General features: G+C 39.2%; 1 protein-coding gene across 2 annotated transcripts in view; it reads right to left on the minus strand.

Annotated features, from left to right (window-relative positions):
- NOTCH2 (notch receptor 2) overlaps positions 1-24126 on the minus strand; it is a 164911-nt gene that overhangs the window by 134249 nt on the left and 6536 nt on the right. The window contains exon 1 of one of the 2 annotated variants that reach the window (XM_086717959.1): positions 17074-19496. The exons of the other annotated variant lie outside the window; for it this stretch is intronic. Coding sequence (XP_086574085.1) covers positions 17074-17134 — 61 coding nt within the window. The 5' untranslated portion in view covers positions 17135-19496. Of the gene's footprint in view, positions 1-17073; positions 19497-24126 lie in introns of those variants that run through there. 2 annotated transcript variants of the gene reach the window in all.

Genomic DNA, 24126 nt, shown 5'->3' on the forward strand with positions numbered 1-24126 from the left:
TGGCCCTTCTTGTTCGTCCAGTTGTTGCTGTGGATGCCCAAAGAAAGGCAGTAAAGACAGAAAATTTTGTCTACACTAATAAATGACCATACCAGAACTTGAAATTTCCATGTTTATTTTTTAAAAAGGAAGGAAACCTAGGTTTCTCCATTTGCAGCAACACCTGGCTTGGCAAACCCAAAATTTATGTTGCCTTCATGAAGGTCTTCTTAGTTCTAGAGAGGCCAAGAGACTTCTCTTGTTTCAGCTTTAGTCCAGAGTTCTCAGAAAGAGCTACAGAAATAATGTAAACCTCAATATATTAAATTAAAATTGAGGGGATAAATCCTGTAAGGGGTGTTGACTTTCTGGAGCCCAATCTTCCTCAGTTCCTATGAATGAATCACAACTTCCTAGAGGAATTAAAAAAAAAAAAAAAAAAAAAAAAAAAAAGGCAGATGTCCTAACCCACCACCCATTCCATCTGCTTTGCCGCCTTTCTCCTGCCTGGCAGCCCAGGGGGGTTCCAGGAAAAGATGGATTTTGGACTGAACAATACCCATGCCATGTCTGTTCTACCTAGTTTCAACCCAGCTATGATGTTAGGCATATGGTAAGTGTCTGAAAAATGCTTTCAAAGCCAAACTGTTGAAGGAGCAGGCCAGTTTTCTATCTCCCTCCAAGAGAACATAAACAAGTCCCTAATTTCCCACAAAAGAAGACAAAAATAAAATCTGCAAAATGATAGTTTATTCTAGCTTTCTAAGGTCAAGAAGACCTGGCAGAGGAGATATTTTCATCTCTTTTGTTTATCTCTCTTAAAATACTCTCCTTAGTAAAAATTCATTCCACTTTGGGGACATGGGAGTGATATTCATGTAGAACAAGAGGGATTTAAAAAGGGAGTTTTACCAGTTACACCACTCTAGGCCCAGTGGGAATGTCCTTCCCACCGCCACCTCATCACATTAACAGGATTAAGTCCTTTGGAAAACCAGTATTAAAGCAAGTAACCCTGAGTTCAAGCAAAGGGACAAAGGATTTAAGCAAATGTGGTTATTAGGGTAGTGCTAGTGATTAAATAACATTTCTCCTCCTCCCTACCAAAGTACACATGACCTCATCGAGAATATGAAAACCAAAGCATTGTAATCACTTTGACTATAAGCCTGAATATAAATTACCATAGAAAGTCTCAAATACTTTATGTTTTATATTAAAAATGTCAAGTGAGTGGGGGAGAGGGGAAAGTGGGTGATGGGCATTGAGGAGGGCACTTGTTGGGAGGAGCACTGGGTGTTGTATGGAAACCAATTTGACAGTAAATTATATTAAAAACAAATGTCAAGTGAATCAAGTATCCTCCCTCTCTTTGTGATATGACTTTTGAATTAAGTAGAAAAAGTTCATAAATCTGCACAGAATGGGCTTCTATATGTGCCCTTCCAACACCACACACACACACACACACACACACACACAAAAAAAAAACCCAAATCAGCAAATTTCCTACAATACAATATCTTATGTAACTCTAATGATGTGAATTTCAGAAAGTAGCCAGCCATAGCCTAAGTTAGTTGGCTGGCCAGTGTCCTTCCAGTAAAATGAGAGTAACAAGCATCTGCTCTCCCTACAGATGGGAGTTGGTACTGACTTGGCAACATGCATTTAGGATTAACATCTCAACTTCCAAAGGGCAGGGATTTTTTAGCTGATTTCCATCCATGTTCCCTCACCCAAACCTACAAGTATTCTAAGACCAATGTGAACACTGGCCAAACAAATCAGAATGTCAGCTCCCAACTCTTGCTTTCTCGCCCCTGCTAAGTCTGACTTAAGACAATGCTACAATAAAAATACCTTCCTAGTTTACAAAACATTTTCATACAAATGACCTCATTTGATCCCTACAACAACCCTGTAAGGCATGCAAATTGGAAATAGCACCATTTACAGAAGAGGAAAACTGCAACTCAAAGAAATAAGGAACTTGACCAAAGTCATTCAAGTCAAGATGGCCAAGCCTGCACCAGAACAAAAGTCTTTTATCTAGCAGTCCAGCATCCTTCCACTCACTACATCTGTTGAGATACAGTCAGTGAAGCCTGATATCTACCCAAACCTACAAACCTCTATAATATAACATCCCCATGTAGATAAGCACCCACATACCAGCTATGTACATGAAAAACATTTATGCCAAAGACCAGCTAATGACCATATGCTTATCAAAAATAAAACTAAGTTCCTAGGATAACAGGGGCCACCAATGCTTTATTTCAGAACCACTCTTCATGGACATGCCCTAACAAGGACTGACATACATTCATTAGTATCACTCCCACCTCCACAACAAAAGAACCCCAGTTTGGAAAACTTGCCAACTCTAGGATTCAATACACTGCTATGTATTATTTCTCAAGACAAACATAAAAACAAACTACCCTATGAGGTAAAAGAATGGGTGAAATTGTACCGAGTTCTTCCTTTGTAAAATTGTAACTACATACCATCTTTCCTCAAGCACAGAGTAGTATCAAGAAGCAAAAGGAAATTATGGAACCAGATCATAAAAATGATCACATCTTATATGTTGACAAGATTTTACTCTTAAGAAGGGTGGAACTCTATTAAAAGTAGGTGACCCATCATCATTTAATCAAGTTACCCAAATTCAATTTATCAGAAATAAATTCCTCCAGAGAACACACCTATAGTTAAGCTAGTGAAACTGAACCTTTAAACAGAAAAAGTGTGGCCTGCTAGTCAGAGAAGGCATGTAATAACTAACGTGGCAAACTGAGAATGCCATAAGAGACAGAATATTTTCTTCATCTGGTCTGCTTCTCTCCAATTAAAGGAATCAACTGAGAGGGGAAAAAAGACAAAAACTCACCTTCCCAAACCAAGGAATAAACTATCCAGACACATACCCTTAATCATATTGAATCCCACTTAAGGAAACCTTAAACAGCTCGCGGCACTGTTTTTCCACACATCTCAAAACACCAGACTCTTGTCTTCCAAAGTCAGAAGGATAAATTTCATCATTACAGTTTGGTATAATGTTCCACAAAATACTACCCTACTTCATGTCCACACCACTAAAAAACTTACAAAAATAATGACACGTTAAAATAGACTGCTTTCCTGTTTCTCTTATAACTTTTTTTTTAAAGGATATCTGACACCATATACCAACTCTGACCCATGAATTGGTAGATGAATTCAAAATAAAACTTTAAAATACAATTGGTCTACAATGAATAATATACTTTCCACAAATAAATACTCCGTCAAAATTCAGAAAATCTGATACAAATCTAAGGAGAAAATGGATTTTTGAAAAGTATTGAGCAAAAGGAAAACTAGCTATAATTGAAAAAGAAATGAAAGGCAACTTCTTTTTTTGCATGTAAGCCTCACTTCTGAAATAAGAGTTGTCTTTGCTCAGCTGGAGGAAAACCACAGGACTTGGAATAACTCACTTAAAGTACTGTCCCTCCTTATGTTAAAATGACACTGTTGACTCACCCTCAATAGGACATGTGCTTGGTTTAACTCATTTTTCCAGTAAGAATAATGAAATGAGCTGCTCTTATATTGAAATGATTTTCATCCTTATGACTAAAAAAATATTTGGAAATACCTACAAATATAGAATACATGTCCCTGAGTTTGTCTGGCTCTGCTGTGTGGCCAAAGTGAGTTTTATCCCTCTCTAATTTGCTCTCCAGTCTCTCCAAATGATGACCAGTGTTACTCCTTTTTACTTCATTACAAAAATGGAACTTCTTCTAATTACCAAAATAATCTTTCACTGCATTTACTCAGTACATCTCTGTCTCAGCTAATCCCCACAGTCCTGGGCTTCCAAATTCTGAAATGACCAAATTCATTTCCTTTACTTCTGATTGCAAGTCTTGCTCAACTTTGGGGGATACTGCAGAAGGCCTACCACACAACAACCCTCACATAGTACCAATATCATTCACCAGCACTCCATAGCAAAGTATGGCATATTGTCCATTCTATTGTGGCCAACAGAGCAATAAACTTGTTCTCCAGTTAAGACTGAAGGAATTTCTTTAAAAATCAGCAAACGTTAACAAGCCCTAATGTGAATTATGAGGTTAATCACTACAATGGTAGGGAGAGAAGTCTTTTTATTTAAAAAAAAAATTTTTTTTTTAATGTGTTTATTTTTGAGACAGAGAGAGACAGAGCATGAGCAGGGGAGGGGCAGAGAGGGAGGGAGACACAGAATCCAAAGCAGGCTCCAGGCTCTGAGCTGTCAGCACACAGCCCGACACAGGGCTCAAACTCACAGACCGTGAGATCATGACCTGAGCTGAAGTCGGACGCTTAACCGATTGAGCCACCCAAGAGCCCCGGGAGAGAAGTCTTAAAGACATCGAACAAGGGTTTTGCACCAACACAGACCAAGAAAGGGAAAGTTGTGGGGTGCCAGGCTGGCTCAGTCCATGGAGCATGAGACTCTTGATGTCAGTCCTGAGATCAAGCCCCAGGCTGAGGGTAGGGTTTACTTTAAAAAAAAAATTCTTGGGGCGCCTGGGTGGCACAGTCGGTTAAGCGTCCGACTTCAGCCAGGTCACGATCTCGCGGTCCGTGAGTTCGAGCCCCGCGTCGGGCTCTGGGCTGATGGCTCAGAGCCTGGAGCCTGTTTCCGATTCTGTGTCTCCCTCTCTCTCTGCCCCTCCCCCGTTCATGCTCTGTCTCTCTCTGTCCCAAAAATAAATAAACGTTGAAAAAAAAATTTTTTTAAAAATAAAAAAAAAATTCTTTTTTAATTGAAAACAAGGGGGGGAGGGGGTCCATTTTCCTTAAATCAAAAACACCATTTTTTCTCAAAAAAAGGATTCAACTTAATTCACATACATCCTCCATTCTTACATAATCAACTCTGGAAAGATCACTTTTTAATTCAAAACTTACATTCAAAAACTATTTTGCAGAGGGACATTAGAAATATTGGGAGTAGTTCAGTTGGTTAAGCATCCAACTCTTGATTTTGGCTCAGGTCATGATCTCATGCTCCATGAGACTGAGTCCCGTGTGGGGACTGATCCCCCTGCTTGGGATTCATTCATATTCTCTCTCTCTCTCTCTCTCTCTCTCTTCCCCTCCAACACACTCTCTCTCTCCCAAAATAAATAAATAAACTTTAAAAATAAGAAATATTGGGAGTGAAAAATAATATGCTTAATGAAAGAACCAATAGCTTTGACATTAAACTCTTCAATTTTCATTCTGGACCAGTAGTCTGCAAACTGAGATGTGTGTATCCCAGAAGTGGAGGGGTGTAAGGCCATCCCTTGGGGCATCATAAGCACTTTAATCTACACATGTACAGTCTAAAACCCATATAATTAAGCTTTACTAGGAGTTAACATATGCATGTATGGTTTAATAGCTGTACATACATATAATTTGAGAATATTTATTTACCTACTTGGAGGAGCGGGTCCATGCTAAAAAAAAAAGTTTTTCTCGGGCCATAAATTTTATTGAAAGTTTGGAGGTTCTTGTTTTACCCCCACATTTCACAAACTAGGACACACATAGCCCAGCGGGTACATAGCATTTGAGGGGAAATGCAGATAAACCTGGTACATGTTCTTGGTGCCTCTATTTCATTCACTCTAGAGTAAGTGACAGTCACTCTTTTCTGTAATGAGATGCTTTGGAAGACAACTCTGGTGAACCCATCTTAGAATGAAAGGGGCCACAGACTGATGACCTAGGTACTCTGTCTGCTCTCTATCATCCAGCCATATGACTGAAGGCCAACCACCTCACCCCTCCAGGCCTTTTTAGGCTCCTTTTCACTCAAATTTTATGATTCACAAGTTAAGGTTTTCATCCTATCCTTATGTATTAGCCTCTCCTCCCCATCAATCTCCATCCCTGCCTCCCTCCCCAATGAGGCCTTGACTTTGCATTTCCTCGGCTTCCATCAACCATTAGTAGGATGCTAAAAGGCACTTGCTGGAAGGGTCTGTAAGCATTCTCAAGTTATTTTCAAGTGTCTCCCATTACTCCTGGACAGACTGTAAGTCCCTTGGTATAAAGTGTTGGGGCAGCATTCTATAGGAGGACCTACCATAGATCACCACCTGATCATGCTGAGAATCCACAGCCCTGCCCTCATGCAAATCAGCAATGTACTGAATTTAGGGGGGAAAGCATTAGGAACCTAAATTACCCACATAATGAAGGTATATGGTCTAGAGAAGAAAGGAAGAAAAGGAAAAAAAAGGAAAGGAAAGGAAAGAAAAAAGAAAAGAAAAGAAAGAGAGCGATCTGAAACCATGCCTAGACAAGCTAGGCTATGAGGAAAATAGCTCTGAACTCGGCAGGAACAAAATGAGGAACTGGGGACAGCACAGAGAAGTGTTAACTCATGCTGGTAGGATGCCCCCTCTCACTCCAAACCACCGAGTTCATGGCCCAGCCACGGCTACCCTGTCAAAATAATTAGTAATCACACAAGTGAATATAAGCAACTTGTGTGGAGCTTGGACTGTTAGTTCATATTATTATCCTCATCCCGTCAAGTATACCAGAAACTAACAGGACAAATGCTACATCTTCATCTGCAGGCTTTGGGGGTTTCGTGGCACAATTTCCACCTACCCAGAACAGAAGGACATTCAACTTCCCTTTTCAGGTTTTGTCAACATCTCTAAAGGTTCCATGGCATATTTCCATCACGTGAAAAGATAAGACTCAATTCCCAGGCAATAGAGTGCACTTTTAAGGAAGCAGCATGATGTGAGAAAGGAAGCAGTGGACCAGGGGCTAAAAACTCAGATATCTGGTCTTTGAACTCCACTGACTATTCTGTGCCCTTGAAAAATCACTTACTTTTCTAAGGCTTAAATTTTCTAATCTCTTTTTCAAAAATGATGATTAGATGATCTATGGTCCCATAGCCAATGAAGCAGTAGTTTGCAAACTTTTTTTTTACTGTTATCTACAGTAAGAAATATATTTTAAGTCAGAACTCAATATTCACACATACACATACACAGGAAAAAAAATTTCAAGAAACAATGCCTACCCTATGTGACATTTTCTATTCAGTTCCAATTTTCCCCAAAGAGTGCTGTTTGAGACCTACCAAATCATGCCCCACTAGTGGTCATAATGTGCAGTTTAAAAACCTTGGACTAGAGCACTGAAGTAAAGTACAGACTTGCAATAAGACAGACCTAGCTCCACCTTGCTGTATCATCTTGGGTAAGTCACCAACCTCTTCAAAATTCATCTTTTAGATCAAGATGAAAACACCAGGGTTGTTATAACATGGGATAATAAATGTAAAGCACTTAGCTACATTATTTCTGACATAGAACAAGTACTCAATAAAAAGTTGTGATGAGGGGCACCTGGGTGGCTCAGTCGGTTAAGCGTCCAACTTCGGCTCAGGTCATGATCTCACAGTTTGTGAGTTTGAGTCCCACATCCGGCTCTGTGCTGACAGCTCAGAGCCTGGAGCCTGCTTTGGATTCTGTGTCTCCCTCTCTCTCTGTTCAGAGCTCACGCTCTGTCGTTCTGTCTCTCTCTCAAAAATAAACATTAAAAAAAATTTTTTAAGTTGTCGGGATGATTAATAATATCAGTGCTATTATTATGAAATTCAAAGATTCCAAAAGAAAGTAAGATAAGTGGAAGGGAGCTAGGAGAAGGGGCAGGTTCACCTGCAAGCATCAAGAAACAGCAGAACTGATATCAAGTTAATCCCAGCCTGTGCTCATTGAAATTCCACAAAGGGATTTTTGTGTGCTTTCTTCACAGTATCCCCTAACAACTATAACAGTGGCTGGCACATAGTGGACACTCACATACTTGTTGGATGAATTAATTAATACATCTGGAAGCTCACCTCTGTGCACTGGAAGAGCAGTGAAAAGATCCCAGCCAGCCTGCATAGTTCCCTCTGCCCCCAAACTCAAAACACCTAATGTTGCTTTAAGCCAGTCGTTCTCAAAGTGTAATTTCCAAAACAGCAGGAGCATCTGGGAACTTGTCAGAAATGTGAATTATCAGGTCCCAATCCAGGCCTACAGAATCAGAAACTCAAGGGATGGGCCCTGGGCCCAGCGATCTGTATTCTAATAAGCCCTCCAAACTTGATGCATACTCAAATTTGAAAACCACGATTCCAAACTGTGATGGCTTGGAACCTTACAGCAATCCCAGGGGGCTGTACGTACAACCAAAGGGACTCCTGCAAAGTTCATTAGTCATAGGAACTAGTTACTCATCTAGTTCAACCAAGACTCTTCAGAGCCAGCTACAACCTCCAAGAAGTTCCCAAGAATGGCTTCTCCTCTTTTGCTTCTCCTTGGCTCACCACTAGAGCCTAAAGTGGACAAAACAAAACAAAAACAAAAACCCTTTGGAACAACTACTCTAACATTCAGCACAAGGCCTAACTCTTAGAAGGAATACAAAACCTACTTTTTTTTTTTTTTTTTTTTTTTTTTTTTGAGAGACAGAGAGCATGAGCATGGGATGGGAGAGGGGGGAGAAAAAGAGACAGAGAGAGAACACCCCAAGCAGGCTCCACCCCCAGCACGGAGCCCGATATGGGGCTCAATCTCACCCGTGAGATTGTGACCTGAGCCAAAGTCAAGAGTTGGACACAACTGACTGAGCCACCCAGGCGCCCCACAAAACCTATTTCTTAAATGGCCTCTTAGCTAAGTACATTCCCTGGGCTCACACTGTCCCATACCAACACTTGTGTGCCACAGGCTTTCTGAAAATCTACATTTGTTCTCAAGAAGTAAGCTAGGCCTCACAGCCAGTCCTCACACAGCAACCCTGGCACTGAAACTGTACGGCACTGCCCTACCAATACCTACCTCGCATTTGACCACTTGCCAAAATCAATGAGAACCAGTGAAGCATCCATCTTGTACACAAACACATGCTTCAGAAAGATAATCAAATATTAATATCCAAAATTAAAGTCTGTGATGTTAATAGATCCAAGAACACAACTGTATCACTAGATTGAGTCTGTTCCTTCAGAAAGTCATAGAAAAGCTCACTAATTTCTATAAAACCTTAATTTTCCAAAAGCCACCTTAGTCAGAAGCTCTGCAGTGCCATCAGACTCTAGTTAGAAACAATTAGAATTATGGATAACCAATGATTTTTATCAAAAGGCAGGGAAACATTACAATTTTTTTTCCATTCTGAAAGGACTGCTAACATACCTTCCAAAGGCAAGGAAGTACCTTTTAAAATCAGGAAGATTCCATATTTCTGCCAATAAAATAATGATGCAGTTATACACACGGGACAGAAAGAAGACCTGGCCTTGGTGCTCCAGCCAGCCCTGGTACTTGACAGCGCGGCTACTGATTAGGTCTCAGAGAGAGTCTCTGTCGCAGCCTCCAGAAATGAACACATGGTCTTATAAAAGATATGATGCCCTTGAAAGTGCTTTGCAAACTATTAGATAGTATCTTCTCAACATGCAAATTTATTCCTGTGAACCGATTCCTTCCCTCCCACTCAGTCACCAAAATGATTTATATTAGAAAGTGCTCATAAGTGGTTTGACAGCAGTTGTAACAAAAAATGTAAACTAGAAAAGATACTGAACACTTCTGTATACATACAGTAGCATGAAGCCAGAGACATGAAGGCTTTCAAATGCAAAGAAATGGGTTAGAAAAATGACCCATCATACACTGGCCTTTAATGGTTTCGGCAAAAATTAGAGCTAGAAAGACATGCCATTTAAGACAGAAAATTAATGACAAACAACAAATAACGTAAGATATTCCAAAAGCTCACAAAAGGATATATTTAAAGAGAAGTTTGGGAACAAAGAGCTAGGGAGGGCTATGTTTCTGTCAGGTTTGACTTATCCTTTGCTATGGGTACACTGTCTTTTCATGTGGCCCCAAAGAAATAGTTGAGCCATGATTGTTGTTGATAATGACGAGCAGATGCTGATGGGATGATTGCACATCAACAGTTCTCAGACTCAGGTCTTGTGTAATTGGGTGTGTCGATCTATGTCACTCCACAGATGGTTATTAAACTAGTTACAACTTCCCTAAATCTTTTCACTAGACCTGAGCAACATTTAGATAGCTATTCCTTGCCAACTGGGAATAGGCCCTATTGTAAAAAAAAAAAAAATTTATGAACAGTTCCAAGGTCTATTCTCCCTCCTGAAAGGCACACACACATGCATGCGCGCACACACACGCACACGCGCACACACACACACAGTAGGGATGTTTGTTTAATTCAAATTCCAAGCTATCAAATTTGAAATTTAACACTTTACAAAAACCATGAATGTTCCTTTACTGCAGTGAACATTACAAGTCCATTAATTTCAAACTGTCATGAAGAAAAACTGTAATCAATCCCCAATTTTCTATGAACAAATTATATGCATTTTGGATAAGCTATGTACCTCAGAAGCAAGACTGCTATCAGTGCTATCAAAGCTCTCCTCAGGTGATGGGAGAATGGGGAATCCTAGGTCTCAGGATATACAACTGCCAAATTCTTCCTCATGAGAAAGGTACACGGCGATGATGTGGCTAGATGACAGTGGCCTTCACCAAGGAAGCTCCCAGCTGGCCACAGGGCATGGCCAAAGCTGGACTCCTGGGCCAAAATGGTCCACTTGACATTTTCTTGATACAGAGGTGTCAAACCTTCAACCAGTTGGCCAATTTGGTGGAAAGCTTTCCTACACTGTACACCTGAAGGAATATTTGGTGACATGGCTCCCCTCAATAAAAAGCACAACTTGTGAAACGCATTCTGTGGAAAGGCAAGTATACTTTCATATACTAAGAGATGTAAACAAGGCAGAGACTCATATAAATTATTAACCTTAGATTAATAAGCTAAACTGAAGTGCCATATGAGAGTTTGATCATTTTTCTTTCCTTCCCTATGAACATTTGACAGACTTAAAAATTTTAGCCATCATGCATTTTGTTCCCTGAAATATATCAGTTACACTTCCCACAGAAGCCAACTACGCATTTCCTCATGGGTGTACGTGTAAAACTACCATAACAAAACATTCTCTATTTCCTCATTTTGATTAAAAAGAAAGAAGAAATGCTAAAAGGCACTTACATAAGTGACGGTGCAATACTGACACACCTATCTGTATTCACGATTCACATTCTGCTCAAGTTAAGGAGAGAACTGCCCAGAGCTATGAAATAAAATTACATTGAGAAGGCCAGGCTTTGTGCTCTTGAGACAATTTAAGGAAACTTTAAGGAACAGGAAAGTCACTTCGGGCCACTCAGGAAGAGCTAAGGCTTGAGACATTAAAAACAGCTGAGGAAAAACACTGAGAAACAGACATCAGAGCACATGAAATGCATGTAAATTAACATGACATTATGGACCCACTGGCAGAACATATGGCAGTTGTGATGGGCTCAGATGAGTCAGCCACACTCTCCTGCCTATTTCACTTTGGATCAACATCCTGTATAGGTAACAGCAACAACTGGTGACTACAGGCACAGAATAGCTTTAATAAAACCTAACTGATCCATCTGGGGAAAGAATTCTCAGCTCCTGCTTCGTTGTTGTCATGCTCTGACACAGCTCATCATACAGAAAGGAAGAGAATCCTTTCCTATCTTGGTGAACAGAATTCAGATTTAGCTACATTATGCAGGATGCACTGTGGTGTAATGAAACAAGAACTGCCCTAGAAATCAGAACCTGAGTTCTAATCCTGGCTTTGCCATGTGATCTACACTCACCATGTGATCTAGAGGAATTCCTCTGAGCTATCTGAGACTTACTATTCTCATCTGTAAAACTAAAATAATACCACCAGCCCTCCTTCCTTAGAAGACTTCATTTATGGCTCAAGTGAGATCATGTTTATAAAAGTGACTATAGGTGTACCTGGGTGGCTCGGTCAGTTAAGCGCCCAACTTTGGCTCAGGTCACGATCTCACGGTTGGTGGGTTCCAGCCCCGCATCGGGCTCTGTGCTGACAGCTCGGAGCCTGGAGCCTGCTTCAGATTCTGTGTCTCCCTCTCTCTCTCTGCCCCTCCCCTGCTTGCATTCTCTCTCCCTCTCAAAAATAAACATTAAAAAATAATTTTAAAATAATTTTAATAAAAGATAAAAGTGACTATAAACCAGAAAGCACTATTTAATGTAAAATTCCCAATCCAAAATCCTGTGAAACAGGAAATCCTCACCATCTAGCCCAGAAATGACAAAGTATTACATGATTCAAATGAGCTCACATACACGTATGTTACGAGACCAGTCCAAATGGGGTGGGATGTGTGCTGGACTGGTATAACCAACTTTGACATTTTTTAAAATTTCCCCACTGCTCTCCCAGTGCCTCAACAATGCTCAGGAATTACAAGCAAGAATGATAATCTCCTCAGCCTCCCCCAGCCTTCTCTGGCACAGAAATCCAACATAGGCCACTTCACATGCCTGATTAGATAAGCTTTCCCAATGCTGAAAACCAACTGCTTCTAACATTTCAAACCTGATTTCCATTAAGACTCAGGGGTGAATGATGGGAATAAGTACCAAGTAGATCCTCCTTATTGAAAGAGTTCTCCAGCTTTAATTTGAAATACTAAATAATTTTTTTTCTATGAATCAATTGCTTCTGAGGTGACGGGTGCAAGACACTGCAAACTTGCGCAGACAAAAGGTTAGAAAGGCTTTTAATTCACGCAGTTAATTTACAAATTGGAAATTACTGGACGGTAGTGCTTTTAGTCTGTTCTTTAAATGATCCATAATCTTGCCTTGGCAATGGAACAGAGTCTAAAGGGAATCCTTGAAAGAAACTGAAACAAGAAGGGTCAGACAAGTATGTCCAGATCCTATCTTCCAAAGCAGGGAATTACCATGTGGCTAATGAAGTTTAAACTATGAGCCCCCCACACTTGAGTGCCTACTTTGTGCCCAGGACCATGCGATTAAATATAATGTTTTTAATATCTGCAAATAATCCTGCAAGTTAGGTATTACTATTATTCCCACTACATAAATAAGGGAACTGAGACTTAGAGAAGTGGCTTACCCAATATTCTTAACTAAGAATCAGAGCCAGGTTTAGCTGGTTCCCAAAACTCAACAGCTGTGCTAAAGCAAAAAATCACAATGTAGTGGGAAAGGGTATCTAAAGTCATTCCAAGAGATAATTAAAAATAAACAATCAACCTATACTGTCATTTATCTCTTTCATTACCCTTAATATCCCCGAGCATTCTATTCTCTCCTTCACCATTCAAGTGGCAGCTAACACAACTAAACCTTAAGGAGAAAGCCCAGTATGTTTGAGAGGACCCACATGTGTGAGCATGCATGTGAAGGGCTGTATTTTAAAACAGGATTATCTGGGATTATCTGTTGATGTCAAACACATTCTCTTATCTATTGGTACAGATGACTATTGATTTTCAGTAACAAAGGAGACAATAATAAGGAAAAAGTTCACAAAAAAGAAGAAAAACTGTGTGCTTTTTCTATAATGACATGTGTAGAAATGCTGCACACAGTTAATTTCAAACTTCCCAGGCCAAGATAGGTTAGTACTGGGTACTTTCAGTAGTTGGCTATGTCCATTGTTCATGTGCTGAGGCATTCCAATCATTTTACATGGTTTCTTACATCTCTTTCAAAATTAAGTAAGAATACATGTGCATGTGCACAGTCAAGAAAAAGCTATGTGTAACTAAAAAGGCTGCCACAAATATAATTCTGGATGGCCATTTTCAATCTTCCAAAATGTTCTTTATTAAGAAAAAAAAAAGCTACCCATTCATTCCTGATCTAATCTACTAAAGAATTTCTTTTAGGATCAAAATATAAAAGGCAAAGAAATGCTAAAAACTTTCCTTGGATTACAACAAACATAAATCCATTCTTCCCACTTAAAAAAAAAAAAGATTTAAAAAGGACTGCAAATCCTCAAACTGCAATTTTGAAGTATAATTCCTATATAATGCAAATGTTCACTCAGAGGTAAGATGTTAAGAATGGTAAAACTTAAGTCATTTTAGTACACAAAATATCATTAAATCCAATGTTACACTGCCTGTGGGACTACCGGATTCCACCAAATAAATGGCATTACTTACAATGGGTTAACTGTGTGAGCTCTGGAGCTGGACAAGAGGAGTACCAATTGTTGGCATATACCGATGATTAGCTGATTGACCTAGATGACCATCCCTTAACCTTTCAGTAAACAGGAATCAAAACACCTACTGTAAGGACCAAAGGAAACAGGTAAAGTACTTTTACTAAGTACTGTCAAGCATCTGTCGCATAATAAACCCTCAGTATATGATGGCTATTGTTGCTGCATATAAGCTCCATAAGGACAGAGATTTTTGTCAGTTTGGTTCACTCTATTACTAAGGAGGCATGCCTTGGTCAGCTTTCATGAAATATCCCCAGTTCCTCCAAAGTGACATTCACTTTTATCTGTATTAATTACATTCAAATGCTGCTATCCGTAGTGTATACCTCCTCTCTTTTACTATAAGTGGTTTCAGCTGCTTTTTTGGAAAGATTTAAATATTGGAAAATACTTTAAGTGTTTTAAGAGTATTTGAGTTACCATATGCACCACTTACATTTTCTGTAAACAGTGTGCTTACACATAATTATAAATATCTCAGACTATAAAAGAAAACCTTTCATAGTATTCCCACAACTGAAAAACAAAGTCTTAGAAATAATTATAGAGGGAGCAGAAGGGAGTGGTAGGTAGAAGACAGTTTACTAAATCAGCAAAATAAGAAGTGGAGTTTTGTCTTAAAACAAAACAAAAACCTGACAACCATTTGCTCAAGGCTGCCAAAACTTGAGAATAAGCAAACTGTCATGGGAAACAAATGTTAAAATACAAAACGGTTTTCTGAGAAAGTAACTCCACCAGTCCTGGCTTATCCAATTCTGAATCACTAATGCTACTGCCCCACTGGCTTGTCTTAACCACTACAGAGAAGTCCAAAGGGACAGGCAGGGGGCTCACAGGCAAATATTTCCTCTACTGTCACTGACATTTCCAATATGGCTACATTTCTCCCCCACTTTTCCACTCCTTCTCTGTTTCCTTCTTCAGATCTCAAAAAAAAAAAAAAGAAAAGAAAAAGCCAGTTGATGTACTGATAGATCACTTGAGGAAAGATCACGTGGCCAGAAAACAAGCGCTTGGGTTGTGGCCCAACCTTCACCTAGTGCTGGGTCCCCACCAGTCACTTCTTTGGGCTTTAGTTTCCTCATCTGTAAAACAAGGATGGACTAAATGGGTAATCACCCACCTTATATTCCCAAATCTCCAGGAGCCCCTAAAGACGTATTAACAGACCATAGGATATTTTTATTATTTCAAAATGTCTAACAGAGATAGTCCATTAAGTGCTATAAGGCTAATTAAAACATTGAATATTTTGGCTTTAGACTAGTATTCCACATGGTGACGCCGAATGGCACATGATGATGTTTGTCATATCATATGAAATTGGGGAACAACTGAAATGGATCTGATATTATCCTTAAAGATACACTTCAAAAAATCAGAGTTTTTGTAGTATGCATAACATCCAACCACAAATGTCTGGTTAATAAATAACAGGGAAATGAGTTAACACCTATTAGTGCAATTTGTGTAATAGACAAAATTCCTCCAAATTGGAAGTACACACCATTAAGGGAACAAACTCAAAGACAAGACCCCTAAATATGTATACAGTCACTGAAAAGCAGTGAACAATGTACTTGCTGCAAAGATGAAGTTCCTGTTTCTCACCAAAGGTCCGAATCACTCATCCACTTTTGATTAAAGTGAAAGCAACAAAAAGTCCATACTGCAACATAAAATAACGCTATTTACCTCACTCTTAGTATGTGCCAGGCACTGCACTATGAATTATTATCACATTATACACTTATTTAATTCTCATAATAACCCTAACAATTACATGCTGTTATAATCCTTTTATTACTAACGAATATGAGGCACAGAGTGCTTGAGAAACTTGCCCAAAGACACAGAGCTAGTATGTTCAGAGCCAGACTAAAAAGTATCCCCATCTTCTCTCCCCATAAGCCAATAACTCCCTCTCAAAGAGAAGTCTCCATAAACACAGGCAGGAATGTCCCCAAGCAGAGCCCTCAGGAGTCAGGTCATTGCTAAGGGCAGCCCTCTGAAGATCTCATAGCTGTGGCCCATTTTGGCTTAAAGACTCATCCTTAATGGCAACTCCCCTCCTCTCAGCCCAAATTCATTTTGTTTCTCCTGGTGACAGAAATGAACTAAAGGAAGTCAAGGGCCATTGGTCAATTAATGTCCATCCATTTCTTGTTTATTAGAAGATAAAAAAAATTCCTAATAGCTGACCTCTACAATTCAAAAAACTGCCAGGGGTGCCTGGGTGGCTCAGTTGGTTAAGCGTCTGATTTTGGCTCAGGTCATGATCTCGCAATCTGTGAGTTCGAGCCCTGTGTCGGGCTCTGTGCTGACAGCTCGGAGCCTGGTGCCTGCTTTGGATTCAGTGTCTCCCTCTCTCTCTGCCCCCCCCCCCCCACTTGCACTCTCTCATTCACTCTCTCTCTCTATCAAAAATAAACAAACATAAAAAAATTTAAAAAAAAACAAAGAATTGCCAGTCTTATGAATTTTTAGTTATACGTATCATAAAAATATGCATCTTTAGGGGCACCTGAGTGGCACAGTCAGTAAAGCACCTGACTCTTGATCTCAACTCAGGTCATGATCTCACAGTTCATGAGTTCAAGACCTATAACCGGGCTCTGCACTAACAGTGCGGAGCCTGCTTGGGATTCTGTCTCTCTTTCTCTCTACCCCTCCCTGGCTTGTGCTCTCTCTCAAAAATAAATGAATATAAAAAAAAATTTTTTTAAGAAAGAAAATGTATATGGCATGTAAATAAAACAAAATTCTAAAAAAAAAAAATGCACCTTTAGTATATCCCTCAGTTTCCCCACTTAACCTATTCCCCATCTTGTAGGGTTGTTGTAGGCGTAATTTTATGAACGTACATAAAGCTCCATCGTTGAGTGCAGATGCTTGAATTCTGTCTCCATTCTTCATTAACCACATTATTCACCCCATCATCCAAAGCTGTGAATCTCAGTTCCAATTTCCTTGTCTGTAAAACAGTTAAATACTGTCTACCCTAAAGGATAGCCATGTAAATTAAGTGAGGAAATATACGTAAAGCCCTAGCAGAATGAGACACATAGTAAGAATTCAACAAAATGTTTTTTTTTTTTTTTTTTAAAAAGCTGAAGTTTAAAAAGTCAAACCACAAGTTTATATCCCCAGCCCTGTCACTTATTATCTAGGGTTAAACAATGGTATACAAGCCAAATAACCCCTCTGAGGCTCAGTTTCCACTAAGGTTTTATGAAGAATAAACGAGGCAATTATAAGAAGGCTCTGTAAACTCTACATTGCTATGTAAACGTCGGGGTTGTTTTACTTTATGAAAATAAGTTGTATGTCAGTTATATTGAATGATCCTTCCAAATAGTATCTTCATCTTTAAAATGGAAAAACAGGCAGAGAAATTTTAAGCCATAGAGGGAAGGCTGGCAGTTCCAAAAGTAGGATGGAGAAAAGGACTAGGCCAAAATAAATTCAGACCATGACAAAGCAGAAAATAAGTAAGCCTTCAAAAAGAAAGATGAAAATAAATACCCCTCAACCTGTTTTTAATCAGCAGCTTCACCTGTTAATTAAGCCTCTCAATGCACAGTCTAGGTGTAAGAATTCTCTAATTTCCTCCCAGAAACAGTATTAGACTTCAGGGTGAGAAAGAGCTTCACTATCAAATCTCTTTTCCCACCCATAAATTAATTTTGTGGATGGGGCATAGAAACAAAGACAACTGGACACAAACCGGAATCTCTCTAACTGGCATTCTCTTAACCACACCTAAAAAATAGTCACAATCCTCTTCAGAGAGGTTTCCTTCTTTGGTTGGTCAGAAATGTCCTTGTTCCCCAGGTCTCTTCCTGCTAAATATGGTAATAGCTGGCAAACAACCAGCCCAGTAAATTCCAATGATACTTAAGAAAGCATTCATATTGCCTGAAATTACTCTGAATCAAACACTTAAGACCTGCAGGGCTTCCACATACAACAGTTCAGCTGGAGCTCTTAATGTCAAAAGCAGCAGGGTACCTTAAGAACATACAAGCTTGAAAAAAAAAGCAGTCTACTCTTCTTTATTGCAACATTCTTCAGCAACAACATTGATCTCCTACCCACTGTGCACACAGCACTGCACTAGGGCAGTGGGAGGCTGGAGGGAGAAATGGAAGAAACAGGTGGTGTCCACAGGGTGCCAAAACAACAGGTTGATTGAGTCAGTTCTGTCCCACAACTAATCAATTTGGTGAGGAGAGAGGGGAGGGAATCTTAGTCATCCTGTTGTCTGACCAAACTGACTGGCTAAACCACAGTACAATTATCAATTAGGTCAAAATGTCAGATTTAGTAGTGCATTAGTCCTGCCTTTCAGGGATGTTACATACTTCAAAGAATCTTGGATGTCCAGGAAAACAGGACATAAGCAGCTTACCCTCAACCCACCAAAATCACATATTTAGTTCCAGAATATACAGTTTCCCTCCAGTATATTTTTATAAAATGTTATATGTGCATTTCCTGAGCACATACAACTGACAGCTTTTTGTTTTATGATACAGTCAGATTAGAATTTTAAAGTAGCTATAGAAAATACCAGTTAACAAGAAAATTACAAGATTAAAATTAAAATTACCAGTTAAAAAGAAAATTGATGAAGCTCATTGCAAATCAAAGGATTGAAAACCTATCAGATAAACAATTTTTGAAATCAATATTGGTAGCAATTTGATATTATGCAGTTTAACCTGTCCATGCATGTTGCAACACATTTAAGACAAAGGACTAATACACTTAATATAAACAGCTTTTTCAAATCAGTAACCAAAAAATGAATACCTTGAGGGGTAAAAGACACAATTTATCAAAATAAGTAAATAAGAAGTGGCCACCAACCATATGAAAAACCACTCAGTATCACTGTATAATCAGGGAGGCAAGTTAAGATGAGGTAGCCTTTACCACTTATCAAATTGGTTAAGAGTTTTAAAAATAAAAACTAGGGTTGAACACAGGTGGGAACACAGTTTCATATTCTGCCAATGGAAATACAACTTGGTCAAACTATGTGGAAAGGAATTTGGCAGTGTGTATCAAAGTCACAGGTAAGTCCATACTCTGATACAAAATACTGACTTCTGAGAGCTTATGTTAACAAAATAAATATTCCTACCAAGATTTAAATGTACGAATGTTCATTATAGCATTATTCACAATTATGAAAGTTGGCAACTGAGAATTGGTTTCAGTTTAAATTATATATAACAGATCCTTAAGACAGAACAGTATACACCCTTTAATATTCTTAAAGAACATATATACATATTTACATATTTACATATAGGAAAATGTTCACAATATCTTAAGTAGTGCAGAAGCAAATGATAAAACTATACATATGCTAAAATGCCAACTGCAATAACAGAAAAAAACTGTCTAGAATCTATCAAAATATTAACTGTGGGTTTTGGTTGGAAGTGATAGACTTATTGGAGATTTTAATTTTCTCTTATGCTTTCCTTTTTATTTTTAAATTGTTTCCCAATTTTAAAAAATTACCCTCTTTGACGCAGTAATTTTTCTTCTGCAAATCTAGTTTAATGGGGAAAAATCCTAATGAGGAATTTTTTTTTATGTATGAAGGTGATCAGCATCATTTATATAGAAAAAAAAAGTGGAACCAACTAAATATCCAATCAAAAAATGGTCAAAACTAGTAACCCCATTAACAAGAATATTATTTAACCAAAAAACATCAATTTATGGAAAATGCTTGAAAATATGAAAAACATTTATAACCATCAAAGAAAGGCAGTACAGAAAACTGTGCATATACATCATTAATCAATAACTTTTTAAAACTAAAGGTAGTGGGGTGTCTGGGTGGCTCAGTCAGTTAAGTGTCTGACTTTGGCTCAAGACATGATCTCACAGTTCATGAGTTTGAGCCCCGCATCAGGCTCTTTGCTGTCAGATGGAGCCTGCTTCGGATCCTGTTTCCCCCCACCCCTGTCAAAAATAAACATTTTTTATAAATAAATAAATAAATAAATAAATAAATAAATAAATAAATAAATAAATAAATAAAACTAAGGGTAGAAAAAAGAAACCAAGAGTACACTAAAATATTAATAGTATGATTATGAATATTTTTCTCATAGTTTTCTAGATTTTTCAATGTCCTTAACTACTTTTAAATGTAATTACTTTTTAGGGGCGCCTGGGTGGCGCAGTCGCTTAAGCGTCCGACTTCAGCCAGGTCACGATCTCGCGGTCCGTGAGTTCGAGCCCCGCGTCGGGCTCTGGGCTGATGGCTCAGAGCCTGGAGCCTGTTTCCGATTCTGTGTCTCCCTCTCTCTCTGCCCCTCCCCCGTTCATGCTCTGTCTGTCCCAAAAATAAATAAAAAACGTTTGAAAAAAAAAAAATTTAAATGTAATTACTTTTTAAATAACCTCCCCCTCCAAAAAAATCCTGTAGGGGCACCTGGGTGGCTCGGTCAGTTAAGTGTCCGACTTTGGCTCAGGTCACGATCCAATTCATGAATTCCAGCCCCGCGTCGGGCTCCGTGCTGACAGCTCAGAACCTGGAGCCTGCTTCGGATTCTGTATCTCCCTCGCTCTCTGCCCCTCCCCCACTCACACTCGGGCTCTCTCTCTCTCAAAAATAAGTAAACAATTTTTAAAAATTTTAATTAGGGGGCACCTGGGTGGCTCAGTCAGTTGAGGGTCCAACTTCGGCTCAGGTCATGATCCTGCGGTTTGTGGGTTCGAGCCCCGCGTTGGGCTCTGTGCTGACAGCTCAGGGCCTGGAGCCTGCTTTGGATTCTGTGTATCCCTCTCTATCTGCTTCTCCCCTGATCACCCTCGTCTCTTTCTCAAAAATAAATAAAGATTTAAAAAAATTAATTTTTTTAATTAAAAAAACCTTGTAAAGGTACCAGAGAAAATCAACAAAGTATAAATACTAGTTAATTATGTGTAAACACGAAGAATAACTCTGTTACTTTGTAAACCTACCTTAAAATATTACAATGCTTGTTTTTAGTTACAACCATTTTCTTTAAATCTCTTAGGAAGTATATGTCACAGGAGTCATGAAATATTGTCACTTACTTTAAATAGTAACATACTACCAAGGACTTGCATGATTCACAAGATATGTTTTTCCTCTAATAATCCTCATAAAGATTAGAAAGTGTTTTAAATGTTGCAATAAAGTAAATGTCCTTAACATTTCCAATTAAAAAAGATCTAGCAAATAAATAAAGGCATGTTCAGAGCAAAGACATTAAAAATAATAATCAAAATATACACATCCTCAAACTTCAACGAGTCTCGACACTTTTCTGGATGGACCAAGGCATGTGAAAGCAGAGAATTAAATAGCAGTTTCTTTGCAGCTTACCACATTTCAATTTAGAGAAATTAACACATTAGCACTATCTAGTTTTCTGACTATTTATATTCAGAAACTTAACAAAAGACATTAGTGAGTAAACACTATTCGATTATTCTTATTTGAATGTTGGATAAATATGTCAGCATAGCAACCTCCCCTTCTTAGGGTCTAGTTAAAATAGACTATTTAATCTTCAAGGCTTAAAAAAGCTTCCCAGAATCTCCTCACAAAAGACAGATGAGAATAAAAAGAGATGAAAAAGAAGCAAACAACAACCATTTTAAATGCACCTGCTTCTGAACAAGCTACTATACTTTAGAATGTAACCACAGCTTCTTGTGCAATACTTCATTCAGCAAGCAAAATTGTAGTTTAAAGTGATGCTATTTGTTAAAAGACAACATATTATTAAAGAGGCAATATCTGACTCCAATCAAAATATTATCGTCATGTTTTCCTTACCTCACAAAATACACACAAGCTTTCTTCATATGATTAAATATATAGAAGGGTGGGGGAGCTACTCTTAACCCAGAAACAGGTTCTGCAACACCCATAGACCCAACGTGTCTTTGTGAAGCAATGAGTCCATCTTGGCATGATGTCTGGCTGATGTATTCAAAGAACCAGAGTCACTACCCAGCTGCCAATATTCTGAAAGGAAGTGACTTGAAGACCAGAAACTGCCTCAGGCAGGTCTCTGGGAAGGTGCTTCAGTCCAATGGGAAGAAAGACCCAGGCCCCTCACTGAATGATCAAAGACCAAGGACACCAGAGCTGGACCAAGGTAACTAGTCTGCAGTTCACGGGTGGCAAGGGACAGTAAAATGACCCCAAGACTTTGTTCAATCGTATCTAATAAAACACAAACTTTGAGGAGCTGGTAGAATGGGGTTTTGCCAAGACAAGCACAGAGGGTGAGGGAGATGTTAGTATGATTAATCAATGCCACCTGAGGCAGCAGCTCTGGGTGTGTCCATACCGTACCTCAGTCATTGCCTGGCTGTGACAAGAAGTTCCTTCAGCTACTGCCACTGAGAACTAGGTCTTCCAAAGAAGGTATTTCCACCTTAACTTGTCCTAGATCGGGCTTCTCATCAAGGACTAAGAAAACAGCCCTCTCTCTCTTGCCACAAACCCAGTGATAGACACAACAGATAACACAACATGTGCCAAACTTACATTTAGACCCATACCAGACAAAGGGGTCTTTATCTTTTCCCCCAAGTTAAGTTTAGATACTTCTAAATTACAAAAGAGAAAGGGGAGAATAGCAGACAAGCCCAGTTGGAGTGAGCTGGGGGTCACTATTCCCTAGTAGACCTGAAGTTTACTCCCCCAGACCCTATAGCTCTTAGTCACTCTGACTGCAGGAAACTGCTTTCAGAGACTGTAGATAAGTGACTAAATGACTTGTATTTCATATTCCTAATTGTGTGCTCATCTGTCTTATCTCCATGATGATGTCAGCTCCTTGGGGGCAGGGCCCTATCTCTGACTTGGTCAATGATTCCCACACATCTACAAGAGCAGAATACCCTGTACTGTCTGCCACATGATGAAATACACAAATTAAGGATGACAAGACACCACAATCCTCTCTAACACACCACTAAGACAGCAGAGCTACAAAGATAATAAACCTTAGAGCCAATAACTAGGGATCCTACCAGAGTTTTATGTAGAAACTTATATACTTACACATATAAATAAATTAGTACAGTAATTATCACTCCAAGCTATGGCTTTTATCATCCCCCCCCCCTCCCCTTCTTGGTTTTGCTCTTTTCTGTAAGATCAGAGCGTATTTTCTGCCACACAGCTGGTATCTGCCTCAAAAAGGAGACGACAGAAAGAACAGATCTATAGCAAACCTCCTACCACTACAAATAACACTACAGGTTTGTCCCATCCAGAGGCCAGGAGCCTATCCTTTCAGATCTGAAGCCACTTTCTAGTTTCTATAAGGGACAGCAACATCAAGTCCTTGTCAGAGGAACACTCCCGGGCCCCTTCTTGCAGAATGCTCTGTTCTGCTCAAGAGACCCTTGATTCCTGGGGCACCTGGGTGACTCAGTTGGTTAAGTGTCCAACTCTTGATTTCAGTTCAGGTCACAATCTCACAGTTCATGAGTTCGAGCCCCACATCCCACTGCTTGGGATCCTTCCTCTCCCCTCTCTACCCTTCCCCCATTTAAGCTCACACTTTCTCTCTCAAAAAAATAAATAAACCTAAAAATTTTTATTTAAAAAAAGACCCTTGATTCCCCCTTTATTCTCCCTTCCATATTCCACTTGCTGCAGAGCCCAGACAGCCCAAAGGCAGGACTGCCTGAAATGAGTGACTTTCATGTATCTTTTTGCACTAACACATCTGAGGGGAATCCCTGACACAAGTTATATGTTCATGGGTTAACAAAGCAGACATGCTAAAAGGCAGTGTCATTCACAAGGACTAGAACAGAATTACTTAGCGGACACCAAAAAGAGGGTGGAACACCTATGTATCCTGGCATCTTTGTAACATTCTGATGAAGGGATA

This window comes from Puma concolor, chromosome C1, assembly GCF_028749965.1.
Source record: "Puma concolor isolate L17-30 chromosome C1, mPumCon1.1.hap2, whole genome shotgun sequence".
NCBI lineage: Eukaryota > Metazoa > Chordata > Mammalia > Carnivora > Felidae > Puma > Puma concolor.